The sequence below is a fragment of the Saccoglossus kowalevskii genome, chromosome 14 (assembly GCF_978046115.1).
Source record: "Saccoglossus kowalevskii chromosome 14, keSacKowa6.1, whole genome shotgun sequence".
Taxonomy (NCBI): Eukaryota; Metazoa; Hemichordata; class Enteropneusta; family Harrimaniidae; genus Saccoglossus; species Saccoglossus kowalevskii.
Genome location: NC_140654.1, coordinates 14,438,631 through 14,462,304, shown reverse-complemented (window position 1 = coordinate 14,462,304; position 23,674 = coordinate 14,438,631). Strand labels below are relative to the sequence as shown.

Genomic DNA, 23,674 nt, shown 5'->3' with positions numbered 1-23,674 from the left:
TTTATTATACTATCTTCGGTGCCAACGACATGTTTTTTTCCAAACTGTTTATTGCGCATGCACAGAAAGAACGTAAATAAGTTCGGCGATCGTACCTATGCTAGCATAGATAAATATTTTACATAAACTGAATCCTTATACGCCATGAATCAACAGAATATCAATGGTATTGTTGATAACAATATTAAAAAGAAGCAATCCTACATACTGAAATAGGTGAACTAATAAAGGTTACATATGCAGCAAATAATAATATTTATCCTGTTTTAGTGTATTATATCTCTACTATATCTATATTGCATAACGCCCTGTAATTTGTAATAAGCTTCATCATTCAATTAATATGTTGGTTTGGTTGACTTGCTAAAATCACGTGTGATACATCAAAACTACAAATACTGGTTCTATTATTTGTAAATTTCTTCATATCTATTCGGCGCAGTTGGACAAGTCACTGTAATAATAGACAGAAAAGAAAGTTCATACGTATTAAGTCTGTCGACATGTTTCGTTTGTACGATCGCTACTGTTACCCGGGGCAAACCATTGATCTTTTCTTCGACAAATCTACCCTGGCGTTTTAGGCCACTGCTAGTACGTAATACTTATGTATTTTAATAAATTATTAAATAATAAAATGTTATATAACTTTTCTTTTACCCCCCCCCCCCCGCCTTCCTGGAATCGATTTCAAGTAATCACTGATCTTTTTTTATACCACTCTTTTCTTTATCACAATCTTTGTTACGCGCTAATGTTATATGCAAATTTTAACGCGCGATGTAGACACATCCTATTATAGTAAAATATTCCAAGGGTTTAAACGCGCCAGGACTGCGGCATAAAATCACGCATTCGAACCTTGAAATTAAATTTATTACGAATTAATAATATACAAAGTATTTTAATATGAACATTTAGTGGGGATTGTTACAGATCTGCTAAATGTTAAGAATATTGATAAACATGGTGCCTGGGGACATCTTCTGCTTACGCCGGACAAAAATTAAACTTGGATTTTTGCAAATAACCTGGAAATTGACTATTACTTTTGGGTACTAGTATTTTATAATGACATACTTCGAGGATTGATAAAAATAATAATAGACCCATTTTTTGACACGCGTACATAAATCGTAATGCCTTTGCTTACTTTAATAATCATTGATTTGGGAAGTTTAAACTTACGTTTGGCATATGTATCCTCTTTCAGCATTACATTTAAAGTCGTCCCAATCATAATGTTTACGTTTCCTGTCGAAAAATTTAAAATGCTTTGAAAAGTGTGTGTCATTTAATGTTTTTTTTTTTGGGGGGGGGGTCGTATCGAGTGTTATTGGCGTTTGGTCTCTCTATAAGGTGATAAGTAAGACATGTTTTGAAAATTCAAAATTTATAAATTAAATGCGCATGAGATTCGCACAACAGAAGAAATTATATGATTATCTATTAATTCAAGGATCGAGACAAGACATATACATTTCTGAGATTACATTCAGTTGCAACAATAAAAACAATTTTTGGGGAAGTTAATTTAATAGCTATTGCGACCACAACTGATTGATAATAAACAAAACTCACCGTAACTGTACGCAGTTTCCTCTATTGTTTGGATTCCTTGATGACCAACTCGTCCATCCAAGCGGTTCGTCATTCAGCCATTCGAATAAACCGTCACTATTATTATCAGTAAGCCCGATCCAATACCCCTTTACACCACGATTGAAGTTACCATTGATAATATATGAACGAACAGCTATGAATATTTCTTCTAAGTACAATGAGGCAAGCGCACCATCATTTCTTTCGCATTGGATTTTTGAATCAAACCAATTTAGCTTATTAGTGTACACATGATAACGACTACAGCCATGATCGATATAAGGGTGATCTGAGGCAGAATAAAAAGCATCGTATTACAATACACTGAAGTTAAAGGTTCGGTTACATAGCGATTCATCCACAATTACATTACACGACGGGATATGGTGGTGATGGTGAACAAATAAATTGTCGTGAGGACAATCCATTTTTTCTTTGCCAATTATATCACTGATATGCCACCCAAGTATTATAAGTTAATTTTTGTCCAGTGTTGACAATCTCTAAAGCGCTATATTATCATCATATTATTATCATTGTTGATCATCAAAACACACTGGTACGAATTAGTTCAAATCTTACTTTAGGCTGAATATGGACAGTGGTTGACCCCCATTCTGAGTGGGTATGCCACAGACATATAGTATATAAAAATGGTATACAAGAAAGTTCGCTTTCAAATATTTACACTTTTAAAGGGTGTTATATCACGGTACTATTGCAGGTTTAATTTATCTAAGCACTGACAAGAGTATTTGTATATTTACCTGGTCCAGGTGAAGCAGTGCTAGCTGTTGTTATTTTGGATTCTGTGGTAAAATAGTCTGTAGTGCCAATCTCCGAGCTTTGTTCTGAAAATAAAGTTTAAACAAAAAATCAACTCATCCTAGTTTACTCTTTGTTCGTAATGCTTACCGCCATAACGAATATATTACAATGCCAAAAAACGTAAAAATTAGGATATCTTGTGTTTTTATAATATGTGTAATATAGATATATAATATACTAACATATGGTGTTGTATTATTTAAAAATATGTTCGCTTGATGAAACGGTCTTGCTTTGCTATTATGCGTATCAGATATGATAATATATGTATTATATTAATCTTCTCTAATGATAACAGCCCATAATAGTATTATATAACAACGATGATTGCGCATATGTTTGCATATCCTAAAAAGTATCAATATGACACCTTCTCTGTTGTATATAAATACATATTAAGTTGCAGTTTCGAATTATGTGATGAAATGTGATGTAGTCATCTGCTTAACTCTTAGAATAGAAAATATCGCATTATTTAACACTGTTGTTATGGTAGACAGAATATTCTAGGTAATATAGTCTGTAGTGAGAATCTGCTAACTATATTCTAATAATACAGTACAACAACATTTAATTCACGTGGTTAACTGCTTCTTCGTCATACTTATATTGCAATAACGAAATTATTATCGTGGCAACAAAGTAAAATTTTAATTTAGACAAACATTGTGTTTTAGAGTCATCATTTAAAATATCTTGAATGGCAAAATTAATTATTCAACTTTTATGCAAATGCACGAATTATATTGTCGAAACAATAGTTGCAAGACTATATGTGTTCCACAAATGATTTCCCAATATTTTCGACACGTGGTTCAAAATGTCTAGAAAACAACATTTAAAATACAATACCGAACCAAGAATATAGTAGCCCACTTCACCTGTTTTGTATGAGGTCATATGTTTAGTTGTATGGTCTGAGTCTGTTGTATATGATGTAATTTCATCTGTCGAAGTTAAATCTGAAAATAAAAAGGTATTATCTCAATATTGTTGACAGGTATAAAACTGTCTAGATTTAATTCAATTTACAATGCAAGATGAAATACAATAAACAATAAACTAGTTTACCTTTTTCGATTGTGGTTGCAAATTCATTTCTGGAGTATGTGGTCCCAGCTTTTGTTGTTTCAGATATGGACGTTAACTCTAAATATAGTAAATATTATAATATTTTACATAAGTGCCATGGTACACCTTTAAACAGTTTGTAATAGGAAGCAATTTTAGTGAAATTCAAACAAACTTCATCTGCAACACAAGATATGCGTTTTGTACATCACCAACACAATATTTTTTTAGTTCTGTATTTTTAGAAATTATTTAACTGTATAAAACAAACGCTTTTCATAAATACTGAATTATATTAATGAGAAAATATTTAAATCTAGTAAATATTTACCAGTAATGATATTGTATGTATGACATAAAATATATGTTTTATACTTTGGAACACGTATTTTCTGTACAACCATACGCACCACAATATGAATGTACATCTTCCGACATTTTTTTTTTAAAAAACTAGCATGCAAGTGTTTTTATCACAATAGTACGCCATGCAGTAACCAGTAAACATTTGCAATATTGTTTTCATTGAGCAGTTGAATTAATAGTACATAAGTTACCTGCTGTGTGTGTGGTCACAATTGCATATATGTTTTTCTGGTTGGTAAATTATGTTAAGCTACTTTGCGGTGTGAGCGAGAACATGGTAGTTTATGAGTTTACTATTATAAACCTTTTGTGCACATTTTTAAATAAAATATACGAAACGTCGACAAACTGATATTGAGTTACTCAGAGCATATCACATGGTATCTCGGATTCTTTAGTAGTATGTGTTCCTCAAATGATTTTGCAATATTTTTGAAACGCGGTGCAAAATATCTAGAAAAACAACATTTAAAATACAATAACGAACCAAGAGAAGAGTAGGCCGGTTTACCTGTTGTGTATGTGGTCATATATTTAGTTGTTATTTCTGAGTCTGTTGTACCATATGATGTAGTTTCAGCTGCCGAAGTTATATCTAAAAATAAAAGAGTATTAGCTCAATATGTTTGACAATTGTAAAACTGTCTAGATTCAATGCAATTTTCAATGCAAGGCCAAACTATACAGTCTTTACAATATACTAGTTTACCTTTTTCCATTATGGTTACATATTCATTTGAGGTTTTTAAGTCTGTGGTCGCAGCTTGTGTTGTTTCAGATGTGGAAGTTAACTCTAAAGATTAAAAACATTACAATATTTTAAAGAAGTGGCATAGTACACCTAATGCAACGATCAGTAGGTTGTTTTCGAAATAGTATACATATTATCAAGGTATAACGACTTTTGTTGTTTCAGATATGGAAGTTAACTCTAAATATAGTAAATATTATAATAATTTACAAGAGTGCCATAGTACACCTTTAAACAGTTTGTAATAGGAAGTAATTTTAGTGAAATTCAAACAAACTTCATCTGCAACAGGAGATAATCGTTTTGACACGTTGTGTACATCACCAACACAAACGCTTTTTTAGTCCTCTGGGGGTTACTAAACAGCTTTCAATTAATTAACTGTATAAAACGTGTTCCATAAATACTGAAATATATTAATGAGAAAATGTTTAAATATAGAAAATGTACGTATTGCATGTATGTCATTGAATTCTACTCTTATAACAGTGTAAACATATTTCACATTTTAGAACACGTCTTTTGAGTAGAACCCCACAAGCAACAACATGTACATCTTCCGACATTTTTTTTAAATTGTATGCAAGTGTCTTATTACAATCACAGGTAGTATCCAGTAAAAGATGCAATATCATTTGCATTGATTAGACCGGTTGAATAAATAGTGTTTATGATACCTGTTGTATGTGTGGTCACATTTGTATGTATGTTTTTCTGGTTTGCAAATTGTGTTAATCTACTTTTCGGTGTGTTCTATCTTAGGGGGGGACATAATAGTTTATGATTCTGATTGCATATATATTGTCCAGATTTCATGTTTCAAAAAATCGCACTTTAATTAAAACCTAATAATGTTAAACCATGCATAAACTAATATACACATGTTTCTATTTATAGTGAAATTATATCTCTATTTATATATTTGTGAAATAAAAATACCTATCCAATTGCGAAAAACTTAAATTGTTCGATTTATAGTCAAAGTAAAACTCACCTGGCTCAAACGAAGGTCTAAGCGTTTTTTCAATTGCTTCCGTCGTAGCATATTCTGTGAAAACATCTCCGGTGCTTATATCTGAAATCAGCAGCATAACTTATTTAATATGTACAATTTAAATATATATAACAATTTTCGAACAATAACACATTTAGGCTGTTTTTTTTAAATTATTATTCGAGCAATTATCAATACTCCAATTAAAATAATGTATTTGTTTTTTTTTGTTTACATGCGAAGTAAAAAAACTTTTAATCAAGTACGTGTCACAAAATGATCAAATATATTTGTATGAAATACATTTAACCACGTATATTGAATCCTACGTTCCTTATTGTAGTTTGCTCTTTACCATCGACAGGCAATACTTTTTCTGTTTGCATTATAATTGCGTATTGTAATTACAATATTTTTTTTATAATGTATATTAAATTCCGTCAACTGGGCACGCGATGTATTAGTAAAAGGCTGAAGTGCGCGCCTTCCAATGAATTAACAGCAACATATTCGTCTAACCACTCCAATACTTAGCATTATGTGCCTTCTACTAAGACCTAGGAGAATTATTATTTGTAGTAGCGATAAAGTGCATTCACAACTTTAGCGATTTATCAACTCAAAATAAATCCATAACTTGGCCAGTACATTAAAACAATGCACATAAACAAATATAAAAACGTCCACGACCATAAAAAAAAGTTTTTAATGTGATCATGCCTTTGGTTTTTACACGCGCGTACATGCTAAATAACCGTAACATTCATCACAAAATGAATCATTCTAAAACATATTTTACGTAATTGAATCACATTATCATAGAATGAGCTCATCATACTAGTGAAATTATTGAGACTTGACTGTTGACTGACAAGTTTTATATTGACTCTACCATAAACAATGTGTCATGTTGTAAAATAACTTGAACGACCAAAAAAATGTGAATACATTATATTGAATTGTATATTGGCGAAATATTCAAGGTAATCCATGAACTTAAACAGTCGTTTGGATGTGAACACAGACAAGAATCGACAATAACTTTCATGTGTAACATAATGTATTACATGTATCTGTTTAACAAATGCCATTCATAACCATACTCACCCTGATTTGTATCAACAGCAGGTGACGTTGTAACTGATGTTTCTGTTACTTGGTAAGATGACGCTCCAATTGTTGATTGTCGTGGAACGGACAATGTGCCTAACGAATTAAGCAAATTTGAAGTATTATAGTTATTCAATTATTAATGTCACAAGAAAACCCGTGACAGTCCGCTTTGACCTTAAAATCTTGACAGGTCTTGCGCGTTAAAGAGAACAAATTTCAACTTAAATACATGTTTGCTATGACTGTGACATACAAATGTGCAACTACTCGCTTGTTGTAATATCACACAAAAAAAACTTGTGCACATTTTTATGACAATGATTATCTGTCTACCTTTTGTGCATTGATACACGATTTACATATTATCGAACATAATAAATATCTACTGTTTCTCTATAGTCCTTATTGTGAAAATGAAAATACATCTTTCACCCAAAGACATTGAACATACGATAACTCTGTGAAATTTGGATTGATAATTGTTATTTGTACACAACATAGACACGACTTATATAATGAAGGGCTTGATAGTGAACATAACCAAGTTTGTAAATAATAATAGTATAGTGGTTTTTTTTCAATTTTAATGTATTGATACTATTTCACCTTTTATAAAATAATATAAAACGATGCAACTCCTTGCCAAAAGGTGCAGTGCCTGGGGCGATAGTAGTCAGAAGAGATCATTCAAATGTGACACCTTCTCGAGCTTTGGTTTCTATGCGTCTGGATGAATTCCACTGAGCTTTCTATTTCATTATAACAAAATAAATAATTTCAGATAATTGAAAACCATACCTGAAACAATCGTAGTAGCCGAAATTGGTGTAATTACACTTGGAGCAACTGTGGTCACACCTGATAACGATAAATTGTCTGAATTATATAACTTACATATAAATGTCGGTGAGCAGTAGGCCACCCTATTCTAATAATGTACATACAGTGTGTGTTACTATTTGATTTATTAACGCACTGACACAATAGTCATATTTAACAGTGGAATGATGACGTAAAGATGCATGAGTATACGATGATATGATATACGATGATACATACTGCAATCTTCGAGGGGGTTTGACACATCACAGAAATCCCATCCAATAGAACTGTTATCAACATAACACCATGGAGTGAGGTCGTTATCTGGGTTCCTGCAGTAATTATGATCACCGAGACCAGTATCTGGGAATTTTTCCGGGGTTACCCAGTAACGGTCATCAAGCTCATTCCAATAAAGGCAGTCATAACCATTTTCTGAAATGTTGATCATTCCACGATAGTCACGGCCTTTCGGATCTTCATAACATTCTGTAAATTCCTCTAGAATAACATTTTGATTATGTTTAATTCAAATGAAACTATAATGTAGCATGATAGTTTTCACTTTATCGTGAATAGTTAAATTAATATACACGCAAACTTACAAGACAAACACACAAACGAATTAAATAAATAAATAAATAAATAAATAAATAAATAAATAAATAAATAAATAAATAAATAAATAAATAAATAAATAAATAAATAAATAAATAAATAAATAAATACAATTGCAACGACGATTTTGGGTGTATTCCGAGTTAGTTAAAAACAATTATAACATCATTTTGCCGTGTGGATCTGTGCAGTATGGATTACATTTATTTGCAGATACAACAATTTATTTGATGCCATTCCATATTATTTAAAAAACAATTGCTGCACATCACCGAGTAGACTTATTTTAGTGACTTATCAACTACAAATAAATGATATAAAAATAATGTGCAGTTAAACATTTTCATCTATAACCAACTTGGCAAGTACATTTAAAATAATGAGTATGTGTGGCATAAAAGGAGTGAAATATTTCAAATAAGTTTAAAAAAATCTTAGATCATATGCAATAACTTAGGGTACCTTAAATATTTAGTCATGACAAGTCTGTGTTCGTGAACTATTTTGACTATTTTTAAAAAGGTGCGAGTATTAATAACAATCGAGAAGTCGACCGTAACTTCCACGTATGCTGTAAAATTATGTATTATGTAATTAACTGTTAACAAAATTAATGTAATTCACTACAAAACGCACCTTGATTTATACCAACAGTAGGTAAAGTTGTAACTGGTGTTTCTGTTACTTGAGAAGTTGTAGCTCCAATTGTTGAGTGTCGTGGCATAGACAATGTACCTAATCAATTAAGCAAAATATTATATTTAAGTGTTGTTGAGAGAAAGACTTGGGTCACGTATTTTGTATTTGTTCAGTACAGTACTGATTTCTAACAAATACAAATTCACAGAGTATAAGAGCAAGACCATATTATACTGCAATTTTGTATTATTATCTCATATATAAGATTTTGTTTGTATGAAATTCAAAAGGTCATTCGCTGATTATCACACAAATCGTCATCGGAAAAGAGACGGAATACCGACTGGTAATTACCAATACATACGGGATTTAAAATACACATAAACAAATAGAAAAAAGTCCACGACCATGAAAAAAAAATTGGTGTTTGTATATTATAGTTTGATCATGTCTATAATATTTACACACACGTAAAGTGTCATTCGATATATATTTCACATATCTGAGTCAATAGTTTTAATCCCTTAACTATGGTACAAGTTAATCGTATTAGTGAAAAAATTCTGACCTGACACTAGCACGATCTTTTGGTCACATTTATTTGAAATTTACATATAAGCACATATAATGTTTAAATCGACGATGGATAGTCAATAATGAAGATGAGAAAAAAAATGTGATAGTATTTGAGGTTCGAAAACAAGCAGTTACAAATGTGACTGTTTCTGGGTGCGGTACCACAACCATTACCTATGGTTATGATAAGAACGATATGCTACACGTATATGTAAACAAGTTTGAATATATTAAAAAAGATATTTTGATTAGATAATACACATTGGTTTATAAGGCAATGCAGATATATGTGCAGAAAATATGTGAGTTGAACATATTTATTGATTGGTATAACCAGTTGTAAGTTTCATACTGATTCTAACTACGAATACAGGGTGCCATGTTGGTAATCTATTAAACTTTTGTGATTTTATTGAAATTCTGGCGTAATGTTAAAGAAAACTAATTGATTGGCAAAAAATGACTGGCATAACAACAGTTGTTGGTATTTGATAAAAACAACAATATCAATCGATATTAACTACCCTATACATACTGTAATACAATGTTTCTCATGTAAGTTTTGTTTTTACAAATGCGATTCATAACAACACACACCCTGAGTTATATCAAAAGTAGAAAGAGTTGTAATTGGTGATTCTGTTGCTTGGTATGTTGCCACTCCAATTGTCGATTGTTGTTGCAGGGACGATGTGCCTAAGGAATTAAACATTTTAAAATATTATTTGACAGTGTTGTTCACAAATGGACTACCATCATGTATGTTTTCGGAATGTGCTAAATGAAAACAAGTCAGTGGTTGCTGTGAATTTCAAATGTATATGAACATAAACAAATGCAGTATCTCAGTGCATGTAGAAAAGTAATAGCATGAATGGCCCAAAGTGTCGCGGAATACCGCGTGATGATTGCGAATTATCAATAATTACAGCACTCACCAGCAGCAGTGACGAATGATTTTGTTACTGAATGTGTTGCTGTTCCTTAAGTATAAAAAATAAAAAAAAAAAACTACCCTAGTATTTCAGTAGCACTTATGAGTTGTCACACATATAATACCGTACTACATTTTTTAAATGCAACTAAGAAGGTGATTGCAGGAAATAGAACTGAACAATTTGATACGATCATGATATGGATATTGCAATTCCTTGATAATATGCGGGTTGAACATAATATATATTCATTGATATAACTATACTAAGAGAGAGAGTGCCATGTTAGTAAACTTTAACAGTTTATGAATTGATGTACTGGCGAAATATCAAAAGCAATTCACAAACCGTTAATACATATTGGAGGATCACAAAAAAAAGTTATTTGAATGACAACAGTTGTTGGTATTTGATAAAATCAACAATACCAATCAACAAAACTACCCTATACATGCCGTAACACAATGTTTCCCATATAAGTTTTGTTTTAACAAATGCGATTCATAACAACACTCACCTTCAGTTGTATCAAAAGTAGATACAGTTTTCATTGGTGTTTCTGTTGTTTGGTATGTTGCTACTCCAATTGTCGATTGTCCTGAAAGGGACGACGCGAGTATCGAATTAAGCATGTTTAAATTGTTCAGTGTTGTTGACAAATGGACTGTCGTCATGTATATTAGGCGAGCGGTGGATACCAAAATAAGGCATTATTTTTTTAAGTTGAATACACCCCTCATACACACTCACACAACATATATCATTTTAAAGCAAATTTTATCAGCTTTCAGAAATGTTATGTGGTTTTGAAATATGGTGCCGTTTTCCAGAAAAACGGGCTAACTAACCCCCTGTCACTTCACATTTTTAGTTAAATGATGTTGGTAAAAATCTCCTTTCTAGTCGTAAAATGCTGTAAATCGTCTGGTTTGATGTGATTTATTTGAAACAAACATTAGATTTTTTGAAATAATCTATTATAGTGAATAAAGTGACAACTACAGTGACAATTAAATATCAATTTGCATATATTTGCATAAATTAAATACGGCTGATATAGGCTGTAACGGTTCTCATTTACAAAGTAACAATACACTTGAGTAGTTTCATCAACATCGGTTCATAAATAATGTCAACAACAGAAATAAACATTAAGGAATATCAATAATATTTAAATTATAATACATGATATATCATTATTATATGCATACAATAATGACAAGTGCAATTTTACAAAAGTAGAAAAAAGGTGTGTGGACAATATACAGTTATACAAGCAAAACTCAATACTGATTGTTAAATACAAAAATGGTTGTATAGCTTTTGTTAGTAAAGTACAATCTCATCACAATTGTCGGAAAATAATTGAGAAGTTCAGAGCTGCACCACTTATATCACGCATTTTAAAATTAAACTCATTTGTAAATCTGTGTTTTTCGTGAAACAAAGTAACAAATGAGTTTATAAAACAAATTATAGCCTAAGATAAACAGTGTTACATGTCTCATACTGACCTTGCAATCAAAATTATAACTAATGCGATCATTCAATACAGGGAAACAACATATACTGTACTATACTACGTGTGTCATAAATAAAGGATCTCCTGATATGTCTCCTTGGATTTCACTCCCCCATATTTAACCCCAACTTGTGTTTCCCCAAACCACAGACTAGAAATATATAATGACAACTATACATGAAAACCGTTGAGATCAATCATATCATGATCGTTTCAATATGATAAGATTATATATACAATTGTCTCAAGCATCTGTAATGACATCATCTGAGTCACCATCGTCAGCTATCACATTTCCACATCTATCACTAGCATTGCATGGACACAGTTCTGTACAGGCTAGACCACTTTGTGTACAGGTACACTCTTCTACACATGTGCTCTCGTCCTGGAACACAAGTAGAGCAGATCATATATAATCTCTGCTGCAGATGGGCCCATAAAAAATATGGGTAAAATGCATCTAGTTTCTTCATTCGTCTGCCATCCAAGTCCAACAGGAGATACAACATCTGGTTTGGCAATATGTGATGACACCCACACTCTGGTTTGCCATGATACCCGTAAAACATGCTGCTCAAAGCCAGGTTTGCTTGGTGGTAGTTTGTTGAGTGACTTTTCTTTCCTTTGGGCCAGCTTTACTCTCATTTTACTATGGTTTGTTTGATCCTGACGGGATTTTGTATCATACAAATGCATCACCAACTACTCTGCAGCTGCATAACCTGCATTATTACTATCTTTACCAATAAGATCTAAATCGGAATAGCAATCAGATCCTTTGTCTTCAATCAATTTAACGACCTTCTTCTTCCCAATTCCTTCAAAAAAGGAGATACTGAATCACATCCAGTTAAACAGTGACCAGCTGGGAGAATCTTGCAAAATGTGTCACCAATTGCTGTTGAAACATCATGGGTAAGAAGATAGCGGCGTTTGTCAGATATAGTAGTGGTGCGACCCAGTTGCCTCCAAACTTGTGAGGTGCTCTTCATCTGAATGAAATAATGTACCAATAGAACCATTACATCGGTATCAGATGCCTGCACTACAATATTTCCCATTACTTTGTGTCTTTGGAAAACTGAATCAGCATGCATAGCATGCAACAGCATCCTAGTGTCTGCTTCCTCGTGACTAGAAAAAGATGGAATGCATCTTGTGTGCTTTTGGCATTCACGCATTTGGTGACAGTGCCATCAGTAAAACCTCCAGCCAGATACATGGTATGTTGCGGATTCTCATTAAGATGATTTGATGATATATTTACTACATACTGAGACAAGAAGGCACAAGTGCTGCTTTATTACTCAGACTGTTTAGACATTTTCTCCATGGTGGAACTGCTCGTCCACCGATGACTTGATACTGCTATCCCTCTGGTCCAAATGCTTGTCGTTCATCACGTCCTCCTTGTTTAACTGATTCTGGGTTGTCATATCAACAACAGTGTTTGCTTATGAGAAACATTGTAGTATTCTATGGAGGTACACCTTGGCCAAGTCGTCAAATGTTTTGAATTGATTACCATTCATAGACTGGATAATTGCCATTGCATCTCTTATATACGCAGTATTCCAAGCAGGCAGTTGTGGCAGGCTAACTACACTCTTCACCTTATCCTCTAGCTTGTGAGCCAGATCATCCTTTCTTGTTTGGCGCATCTGACCATCTTCATGGAATAGTGAAGTTGGTATTTCTGTTATTGGGTATTGTAGGAGAAAGTCCATGGTTAGCTCCCGTGTCTTTGCTAAGAACAGAGCTCTACGGAATTTATTTTCACATATATATTGTTTTCCTTAGCAGGCGATCTTTATCATTTTGGTCATATCAGAGCATGTGAGAAGGCAAGACCTCGGGATGGCATCATATATTGTTTTCTTGGATGTTGATGAGAGTGATGATTGGATAAATGTTGCACATTTCTCTTCTCCTTTGTCAGTGGCATTTAGTAATTATGCTTGTACATCAACACTTGCATGCAGTCCTGTGGCTATATTGATGAGGACATTTTCAGGATAATTATCTACCTCAAATGAGCTTGTCATGCTGTCAGATAAGATAAGTAATCACTTAGCAAGTGACGAGTCAGGGTCCAGCGAACCAAAGCAGGCTTCTTTCTGGTGTGTTCAATTTTTCCACTGTTTCCTTTAGCATCACGGATTATAGCTTTCGCTGTGCCCAGGTCTGACCAGATGCTATTGAATCTACATGCTGTTTGTCGCACTGAAAACTATCCATTTTCAAATGAGGTCTTGATGTTATCAGGTATTTCTATCAAGCTCAGTAGGTAAATCGGTGTCCATCTCGAATAGTTATCTCTGTCACAAGCAAATAAATATGGCAGCATGTGATCCACTTGTAGGTGCATGGACCAATCACATTCTCTTTCAGCTCGTATGTTCATCAACAATGTTGATACTGCATACAGAAACATTACCCAGAACTTGAAGGTAGGAGATTGTGTAGAGCCCCATTCTTCATACCTTTTCAAATTTGGAAGCACATGTTTTGATACATTCGCCAAGCCAGTGACAGATTCTTCACATCACATGCCAGTAAAAACTTCAAATTGTACAGTTTCTAGTTTTTCACATATTACAGTTGGAAGCACAGTTGGACACCACTTGACAAAACCCTGAATATAGTGTGCCATTAAAGCCTCAAATGCTAAAGTGATTCCACGAACAGCACGACTATTCTGTTTTCCCTCAAGCATCTGCGTGATTGTGCCTGCTGCATACACCCCAGAATCTGTGAGTAGATTGCCCAGGCCGAAGCTTACCTAGTGTTGCCATGAAGTACATGTTGTGTGAAAACCACCAAGTCGTAGTACTGTATGATGGAAAAGACGAGATTCTGCCCATTTAATATGTTGAGCAATGGCAAAGAGTTGCTGATCTATGGTTTGAATTGTTACTACTATTCCCACGTGGTTAGTCATTTCTTTGCATTTGACCATGGTTGTAAACACTTTAGACATATCTGCTGGCTTGGCATCTATTATTGGTGCATAGGCCACTGCTGTGTAGGTATCACTGGTCTCCGATAGCTGCGTATTGTATCCAGTCCAGAATGGGATTTCCTGGGTCATTGGTACATCAGAATATAAAGGCAATACTCCTCATTCTCTGAAATATCCATGAAATATCATGAACAACAATGTTCCCTTTTCTGAAATATGATAATTTATCGAAAAAAATATAATTATAGAAATGTTGGTTTTTAATTCGGCAATACACTATATCCATCATATTAATTTAACAATTACACAGATAATTTGTTAATAATCAACTTACCATTACTGGACATGATTTCAGCACTTCCAAAGGGTTTTCTAATCTTGGAGGTACAGGACGATGTGTTGGTATCTGCATTCAGTTAATGAGTTTCCTGCTTATGTTAGAATAAGTGATTTGTTATCACCACGCTTGGAATGTTGCTGGTAGAGTTGACATTCTGCTGCTGGAAGATAACCCTTGCCATAGAATGGAAAGTGTTTTTTTTCATCAATCTTTTCAGCATTTATGTCATCTCCTTCATGTATAAATGCACCACCTTGTGTTGTAGGTGTGATTTCTGGCGGAATGTAAACATCACTATTATTATCCATTTGTTCCTCTGCAGCATATGTCATAAATGTGCACATTTGGATAAAGATAGGTACTTTCAGGCATCATCTGATGATTTTAGAACAAATTCTTCTGATGCAGGTAAGCCTACTTCAAGCAGGATATTCATTTGAACGTGTTATGCTGCTAAGGACTTGATGAATAACTCCGACATCTTCATGGAGAATATTGTATACATTTGTCTCATATATAGGCTGATATGTATGCTCTTTGTCTTTTAATCTCTATTTTAATTCGGAAGTAACTCTGATGGCACCACAAAGAGAAACTGAACTGCTAAATATCAAATTAGACTTTCCCTGACCATATTCTTTTTGAATAGTAATTTTATCTCCATAATATTTCACCAATCTCTTTTCCAGCTTGTCTGACCGATAACTTTCCTTTGTTACACTTTCTGGCAAATTCGCTTTATACATCTCTAATAACATGGAAAGTTGAAAAGCTTTACCATGTTTAAGAAGATCATCTTTTATTTCGTTGGTCAACTTTTTGAATGCCTCATCATATAATATATCCTGACCATCATCAAGATCAGGACCATCTTCTGGTCCAATGCGAAGTAACATATCCCTATCACCCCTTGCATTTGCAGCTTGTCTTGGGTTGAATTCTCTGTCCTTTGTTGCAACTTTGTATAATCTTTTATCTTGTTTGTATGACTTCTTGAGGCAAATAATATATACATCTTTATTGGATGCTGTTGCAGCTATCTTTCTTTTTTGCGCGTACTATAAGAATCAATTGGAGATGCGTCCTGACGTGACATTCCTGCTTTGCAGTAGACAACATTAGTTTTACTCGTGTAGCTTGCATAACAGCTTCTATTGTACAACACTGTATTCTCCGGTTGATCACCGGTTGACTTAGAAGAGCAACATATCTCTGATGTACTTGCAATTGTTCCTTCCACTCCTCTGAGACGCTCACGAACATCATCATTTCTTCCTTAAGATGTCCTGAACAAAGTACTTTTCCCAGCCTCACGTGCTTCACTGAGTTTCTCCTTGGTTAGAGTTTGGCAGAGGATACATTTATTATAGTTAATCAAAACCCTTTTCCGCTTTGCAGGAACTTTTAGTTTTAATGGACTTAGTTGAGAATCCATGTTTATGTTAAATAATACGACTGCTTCGTGTTTATCTGATGTGGCTACTATACTAGTAGTGCTAACATTGTATCACCACTTACTCAATACAACTACCAGTCAGATCGTAACAAAAAATTCTATGAGGTAAATAAAATCAAATATGTTATTATGCTCATCATCTGCATCAATATACTATCTTACATATAATATACAACCATAACAGCATATCGATATGTCATTACAAAATGCAATTATTGAATATACGATCAAAACAGAATTATTTAATGATTGTACAGCGATTTGCTTGGCAATGAGTTTGATCTACTGAATACCAGTTAGTTACTCATCGATTCGGTTGAAAGACTATTCAATAATCGTGTTATCATTCGATGAAGATACACGGTTCAGTGTTTATGATTATCGTCCTGTTCCTTAAAGTTAAATTTAAGTTGTCACTTGTTAAACATAAATGTATTGAATAATTACAATTAAAAGTGACATCACTTATAAAATCAATATACATTTTAAATATTCATATCGTATTTTGATTAAATAACTCCTGATTATAACAAAAATTACTTCACTTATGAATAATATATATATATAATAATTAAGTTATTTTAAACTAGAATTCGGAAATAAAAAAATGATTAAAATATTAACAAAGAAATTCAAACGTCAAAAAAAATAATATTTATATTGAGTATACCTGTAAACAATTACAAAATTTAATAATGCTTATTATTATGTTATAAATAAATAAATACAATTACAACAAAAGTTAAATAATATACTATGCGAATTCATGCAAATCACTTCATTTTGTTCAGACTGGTGCAGAGAGGTCACTCGCCTAATTTTAAAAATACAATACAGCTACAGCAATAATAAATATTTATCTTCTCGTTCCTATAAATATATAAAACAGTCACTGAAAATTCTCATAACAATTCTCATAATCCATTAAAAACTGCAATATAAAATTGTAACATTGATTGTGGTAACCCCAAAACAATTTGTAATGCATCTAAAACCACATACATTGGCAGCCATATTTAATTTATGCTAATATACGCTAATTTGTGAAAAAGCAACATAATTTGTTGGAATAGTATAACCAATGTCATCCCAGATGAATGTATGTATAAGTACAAATGAGAGCTATATATTTGAAAATCATTAGTAATAACATGCATACATTGTACAACAAGTTGGAAAACAATATTACAAAAAGTGAAATAGTATATGTTTATATACCCCTGTTTTTCCAAAAAATTGCACCAAGTTACATTACCACAACATACCTTTTCTGAAAGCTAATGAAATATGCTTCAAAATGGTGTTTGATTTGCTACTGTGTAGCGGGGGTGCATTAAAACAAACCCGGTCCCTACCGCTCGCCTATATGGAATGTGTCCATATTTTGCTGAATAAAAACAAGTCAGCAGATACCATGATTTTTACATCTATATTATCATAACAAATCTCAGTATATCAGTGCACGTAGAACAATAATAATATTAATGTTATAACGGGTGGCGGAATACCGCGAGATGACTGAGAATTATCAATAAATACAACTCTCACCTTGAGGTGTAACAGCATCAGCTGTGACAAATGATTGTGTTACTGGATGTGTTGCAGTGCCTTAGGTATAAGATAAACAACAAACTTATATTTGAGTAGCAGCTAAATGCAGGTAAGTCGATGATTGCTTAAAAATAAAAATGAACAATCTGATGGGATCATAATATGTATATTCCAATTCCCGATAAACCCAAACAATGTGGCATTAACATGATGTTTATATCATCCAGATTGTACTTAATCCCGGCAGTTGGACAGTTTGTAATAACAGTAGTAATAACATTTGTAACCACTGAGGGCAAACATGGACATGGACTAATCCTTTCAAAAGTTAGCCACGTCTTTTTTGCAAAGCTGTATTTTGCATGCAGGACAAAATAAATATTTTTGTTCTATAAGCAAATCTATCAAAGAATGCATGAACAGGGACTAAACCTACTCATATGACCAATTACGTCTGGAAAAAATGAACTCACGGGGCACGATGGACAACAATTTAAGTTCCCACGTGGTTAAAGACTGGAAGCCAAGTGCGAATCCTCAAAATATATTGTTAGCTCAAAGTGCAAAACATTTGGCGACGATGTTGAAAATGTGTTTGTACCACAGTTAACAAAATCAGACTAAATGTAAAGGCACTCTCTTTGTCACTATTTTGCTCATATCTAAAACCAGGGACAGAGAGAAGCGCACCATATACATGTTAAGGTATTGAGTCGAGGAAATAAGAACTCTCATATGCAGAGAATCTTCTTTTTGTCACTGAGTGTAAATGAAGTCTGTGAGTGTACTGAACGCAACAAATATTTCTACTGCCATTATGTAAAAGTAGATTCACGGATCTTGGTACATTACTCTGATGCACTAAAAACTGATAATAACTTAAACTACATCCCATCTATATAGATGCCTTACTCGACCCACGTAAGTCATCGGTACTTCTGATGATTCACTTTCGATGTGCTGTGACAAACTTTTTTTTGTTGGGGGGGGGGGGGGCAGGGTTGTTTTTGTATTGAAAAAAACCAACCACATAACGTGGATGACATTGTAACGTTGGCATTTTCGGGAATGTACTGATATGCCAAATTGCCTTTTGTCCCTCCCTTCCCCGTTCTGAATGGGGATGTTTTTTTTATACTATAATTGGATATTGATCGGTTCTCAGACAATCAATGTAATAAAAATAAAATGTTATATCAATGTTTTATATGGTATCCTCCAGGTTCCAATCAGCATAGTAGTTTTCAGAAATAGTAATATCAATCCTACTTATAAGTAAAATTATTTTTTTTTCGATCAAGAAAAACATACTCAATTAATAGAAATAATCAAATACAATTATCTCAACATAACAGCAACAATTAGTGTATACATATAATGTCTGGGCAGTCATGTAACATAAGCCAAACGCCGGAAAATGCAGTATCGTATCTACAAAGCAGTACTTTTCACAGAGCGTTCAGTTTATGTTAAATGATACCTGGTATTGATGATGTACTTTCAATGGGTGTAGATGTGGTCTTTACACTTGATGGAATCTTTTGCTGAACCGTTGAAGTAGAATCACCTAAATATAAAATAAATAAACATAAACTGTACAGCTGATTAATGTTCTGATAAACTGTAAAGCAGATGTCAATTGGTGAGTTTGATGCTAGTAATCCATGGCAACCATAATAATAGAAATCAACAATGATACCGATGTATCAGAACCATCACACTCCTATGGGTATGTTTTAATCATGTACAAAAACAGTATATTAAAATGTTACCACATTGTAATTGAGGATAACCAACGTCGCAATAACGCCATTGAGGGTCAGTTGAGTGAAAATGATGAGTTGTGATGAAACACCACGGCATCATTCTTTTATTTGGGTTACGACAGTAACTATGGTTTCCAAGGCCGGCATTTGGATAGTTGGTTTCTGTAAATTGGTGCTCGAACAACATTGTCGTCCACGGTAGACATACATCCCCTGTCTTTGTCATATCAATGGTTCCACGATAGTCACTACCACCGTATTTTTCAAAGCATTCTGAATATCCTGAAAATGTCAATAGGGAGAGATGTGGTTTTGTAATAACTATTGTGACATTTTAATTATATACTTCAATTGAAGCTGTAGAATAATTTAATATGTTTCTTGAAACTTGATATTTGGAATGCAAGGACTATAGCAAAAATCGTGTTAGCCATACCTGATGTTGCATTCAGTACAGATACAGTGGTCGATATTGATTCTTCTGTAATAAGACAAGTTACATGAGTGATGTATTAATCGGCTATGTGGATAACGCTTTGTAGGATGAGGCTACTATGTGAAATTCCACGAACAGACTGTTTTATAATGTACTTGTAATCTTTCTAACGTCTTTCAATTAATCACATCTAATAGAAATGTGATCTAAAATATCGGGCTACGACTTCGATCGAATTATCTGAAAAATGTAATCTTCAGTATCACCATAAATTAACTTACCTATTGTGTAAATATGACAATATATATATATATATTTTATGAACAATTTTTAATAGCATTTTTCGTTCGAGAAAACATTAACAGGTGATTACAAATCTCCGATAATATTTAAATGCATGTCACAGATTAAAATAATTTTGGGGGTCAAATTCATTTATCAACTTGCGAGTGAACGTTTTCAATCTCTGAGATATGATGTGATCCTCTAAGCATACTATATAAGTCCATATGTTCAACATGTATATGCATTGTCATATGCATATGGAATATAAAGAAGAGTAAGACTTATTAATATAACTGGCCATTTATTATCGAATGCGATCAAATTAAACTATTTATATAAAAAAACGGTGAGCCACTTGGTGAGCCACTCACTCATCTATATATAATGTAGCAGATTACAAGAAACTAAATTTTACCAACGGAAGCACATATTATGTTATCAAATTATAATTCACCAGGAACAGCTGTTATGTATAAAATTCCAATGCGTTTAGTGTATATAAATCATACCTCTTGTGGTCATAAATGTGGGTTTAACAGATGGTGTTACTCCATCTGTAGTAAAAAGACACACAAATAAAAATTGGTTGGATGACATTATAGATGATGGATATATACACCAATAAAATTTGTTTTATATATTTCTTATTCAGCAATAAGTTATAGTTTCACTCAGACAGACAACATCTTAACATGAAAAATAACTGACAAACGCAAAATAAAATTATATGAAATTTGGAATCTTAGTATTTAACCTTAGTATATTATTTTTTGCAATATGCAAATCAAGCATAGCAAATTACAATGTTGTGAAAAACGAGAAATTGACAAATTAAATGCCTTATATAAAACTAGACTACTTTAAAAATATAGTAAAATTAGCATATAATTCATTTCAACAGGTTTTTAGTTTAGTTGGTAAAGATAGGGACATTTTGCTGCGATTTTTATATATTTCCCTTTACCAAACACAAATTAAAAGTATAATTTGTGGGCTGTTAATACACCCATGTTCAATCTCAATTAGTATTTTAATACAAATAGGGTATTAAAACGTTAATATGAAGAATAACTATCACATTCGATTTGAAGACTTACAAATTCAAATTCATGCGACGTCATATAATTTTCAAAATTTTCAACAAGCAAAATCCATTTACAACACTAACATAGATAATTTAGATGATAAATTATCATACATGTACTTTGTTTTAAACACTAGCAGCACTATGTAATAAACCGAATCGATTATGTGTCAAAATTACTAGAATCACAAAAATCAACGTCATTACACCCAGCAACACCATAATCTACAAGCAGATTTGAAAAAAGTAATGAACACAATACGTCAATTTAGAAAGAGAGTCATTGACCGCCTGAAAACAAAGTAAATTGTACAGTTTTGAATGGATTAACATAATCTGATCCGTTTCCATACCCTCAACATGTACCAATTGTTATGCACATAACAAAAAGTTTGATAACTAGTGGATCCATACAAATACATAAATCTGTCAAGAAATGAATCACACAGTAACAGTATTACATCTTAACTAGACAATCATGTTCGAAATAAGCGATCATTATTTATCGTAGTATCTGCCATGTAACTTTTTGAATAACTGTTCAAGATTTTCGGCAATGAAACCCTGATGTAATAATTTGTAGTATCAAATGTGATGATTTTGCAGATTAGGTGCATGTGATGCGCATATAAACCACTGCGACATTTAGTTGTTTCTGGGACTCGTGGGTCTTGAATGCACTTCAAAGAACCAGCACGGTAACATTTTGATAGATTATAAAAATAAAGTATTATTATTATGTCTATTTGTTAGATTAAAGGATTTAGATTCATTGTGTTTTGTTCTGATAAAGTTCAATGACAATACATCAGCTAGAACTAGAAAAAGGTATTGAAATAAAATAATTAGACCGTGAAGACAATTATTAATAGTGCATCCTCTGATTGTATCATCATAAGTGTTGACGTGTTATATTCCGCTTGCCCACTGGGTATTGATAGGAAACGCCCGTACACCAGAAACAACCAAATGTGATTGAACGAATTAATGTGAAAATTATAAGTCTTGCAGCGTCATTGTTTTTATTTCAACCATGTTCAAAATACATGATAAAGAAAACAATGAATACGAATCAATACACAAATCAGGCGAAAAATATATCCACATAACTATTTCACAGTGTGTGTCACAGGTAAGCCAAAAATAAAATAAAAAAGTAGACTTGTGGAATCTGGTGCAGATGGATGAGAAAATGTAAAAAAGTACCTGCAAATGCGTATGCGCACTACTATAATACAATCAATATTTACACCTTTTTTAAATTTCATGTAATTTTCAAGCAATTAGTCGCATCGGAGATAATATGGAATTTCTCCTCAGTTAAATATAATGTCTTTTCGATATTTTGTTTTAGCACAAGTATAGTATAGAAGTATATACAAACCTGTGACATAATCGATTGTTGTATATTCGGTTGTTTCCCCGGTTGACAAACTGGGAGAAACAGTGACGTTTTCTGTAGAGATAATTAATTGTATGAGAATATATATGAACATCAATTATCTAATAATATAATTTTCAATAATATTAAACTACTATAAATTACACTAGCATAAGTATAAATAGAAAAAATGAATAATTGTTAAAATTTCAAGCATTTGGAACCGGAAATTGTTTAAATATATTTTAGGTGGCGCATGTTATTACTTACTGCATTCATCCTGAGGATCTCCAATGTCACAGTCTTCCCAGCGAACATCGGAATCAACAGTATAACACCATGCCGTTGTTTTGCCATCGGGGTTTCGACAGTAATTGTGATCAGCAATCCCCGTGAACGAATAGTCATCTGAGATCGACATGTTCACGTGTGGCATAATTGACGTCCACACTTCACATTGTTTGCCACTCACCGTGATGTTTACAAATCCTCTATAATCACTACCATCTATCTCTTCATAGCACTCACGTAAGTCTGAATCTGAAATTTAGTTTCAGTTGAAACGATCCGCAG

At 32.9% G+C, this 23,674-nt stretch overlaps 1 protein-coding gene across 1 annotated transcript in view; it reads right to left on the bottom strand.

The window, feature by feature from the left end:
- Positions 1 to 23,674, bottom strand: part of LOC144342142 (uncharacterized) — a 30,354-nt gene continuing 6,680 nt past the window's right edge. The window contains exons 3-24 of the mRNA XM_085507482.1: positions 23,372 to 23,641; positions 23,105 to 23,176; positions 21,146 to 21,190; positions 19,922 to 20,197; positions 19,630 to 19,716; positions 18,147 to 18,206; positions 10,833 to 10,913; positions 10,319 to 10,363; positions 9,978 to 10,076; positions 8,802 to 8,900; positions 7,785 to 8,048; positions 7,524 to 7,583; positions 6,720 to 6,818; positions 5,613 to 5,693; positions 4,577 to 4,660; positions 4,379 to 4,462; positions 3,502 to 3,579; positions 3,312 to 3,392; positions 2,370 to 2,453; positions 1,582 to 1,891; positions 1,189 to 1,254; positions 1 to 454 (exon numbers count right to left, since the gene is read on the bottom strand). Of these exons, the coding sequence (XP_085363608.1) occupies positions 430 to 454; positions 1,189 to 1,254; positions 1,582 to 1,891; positions 2,370 to 2,453; positions 3,312 to 3,392; positions 3,502 to 3,579; positions 4,379 to 4,462; positions 4,577 to 4,660; positions 5,613 to 5,693; positions 6,720 to 6,818; positions 7,524 to 7,583; positions 7,785 to 8,048; positions 8,802 to 8,900; positions 9,978 to 10,076; positions 10,319 to 10,363; positions 10,833 to 10,913; positions 18,147 to 18,206; positions 19,630 to 19,716; positions 19,922 to 20,197; positions 21,146 to 21,190; positions 23,105 to 23,176; positions 23,372 to 23,641 (2,450 nt within the window). The 3' untranslated portion in view covers positions 1 to 429. The remainder of the gene's footprint in view (positions 455 to 1,188; positions 1,255 to 1,581; positions 1,892 to 2,369; positions 2,454 to 3,311; positions 3,393 to 3,501; positions 3,580 to 4,378; positions 4,463 to 4,576; positions 4,661 to 5,612; positions 5,694 to 6,719; positions 6,819 to 7,523; positions 7,584 to 7,784; positions 8,049 to 8,801; positions 8,901 to 9,977; positions 10,077 to 10,318; positions 10,364 to 10,832; positions 10,914 to 18,146; positions 18,207 to 19,629; positions 19,717 to 19,921; positions 20,198 to 21,145; positions 21,191 to 23,104; positions 23,177 to 23,371; positions 23,642 to 23,674) is intronic.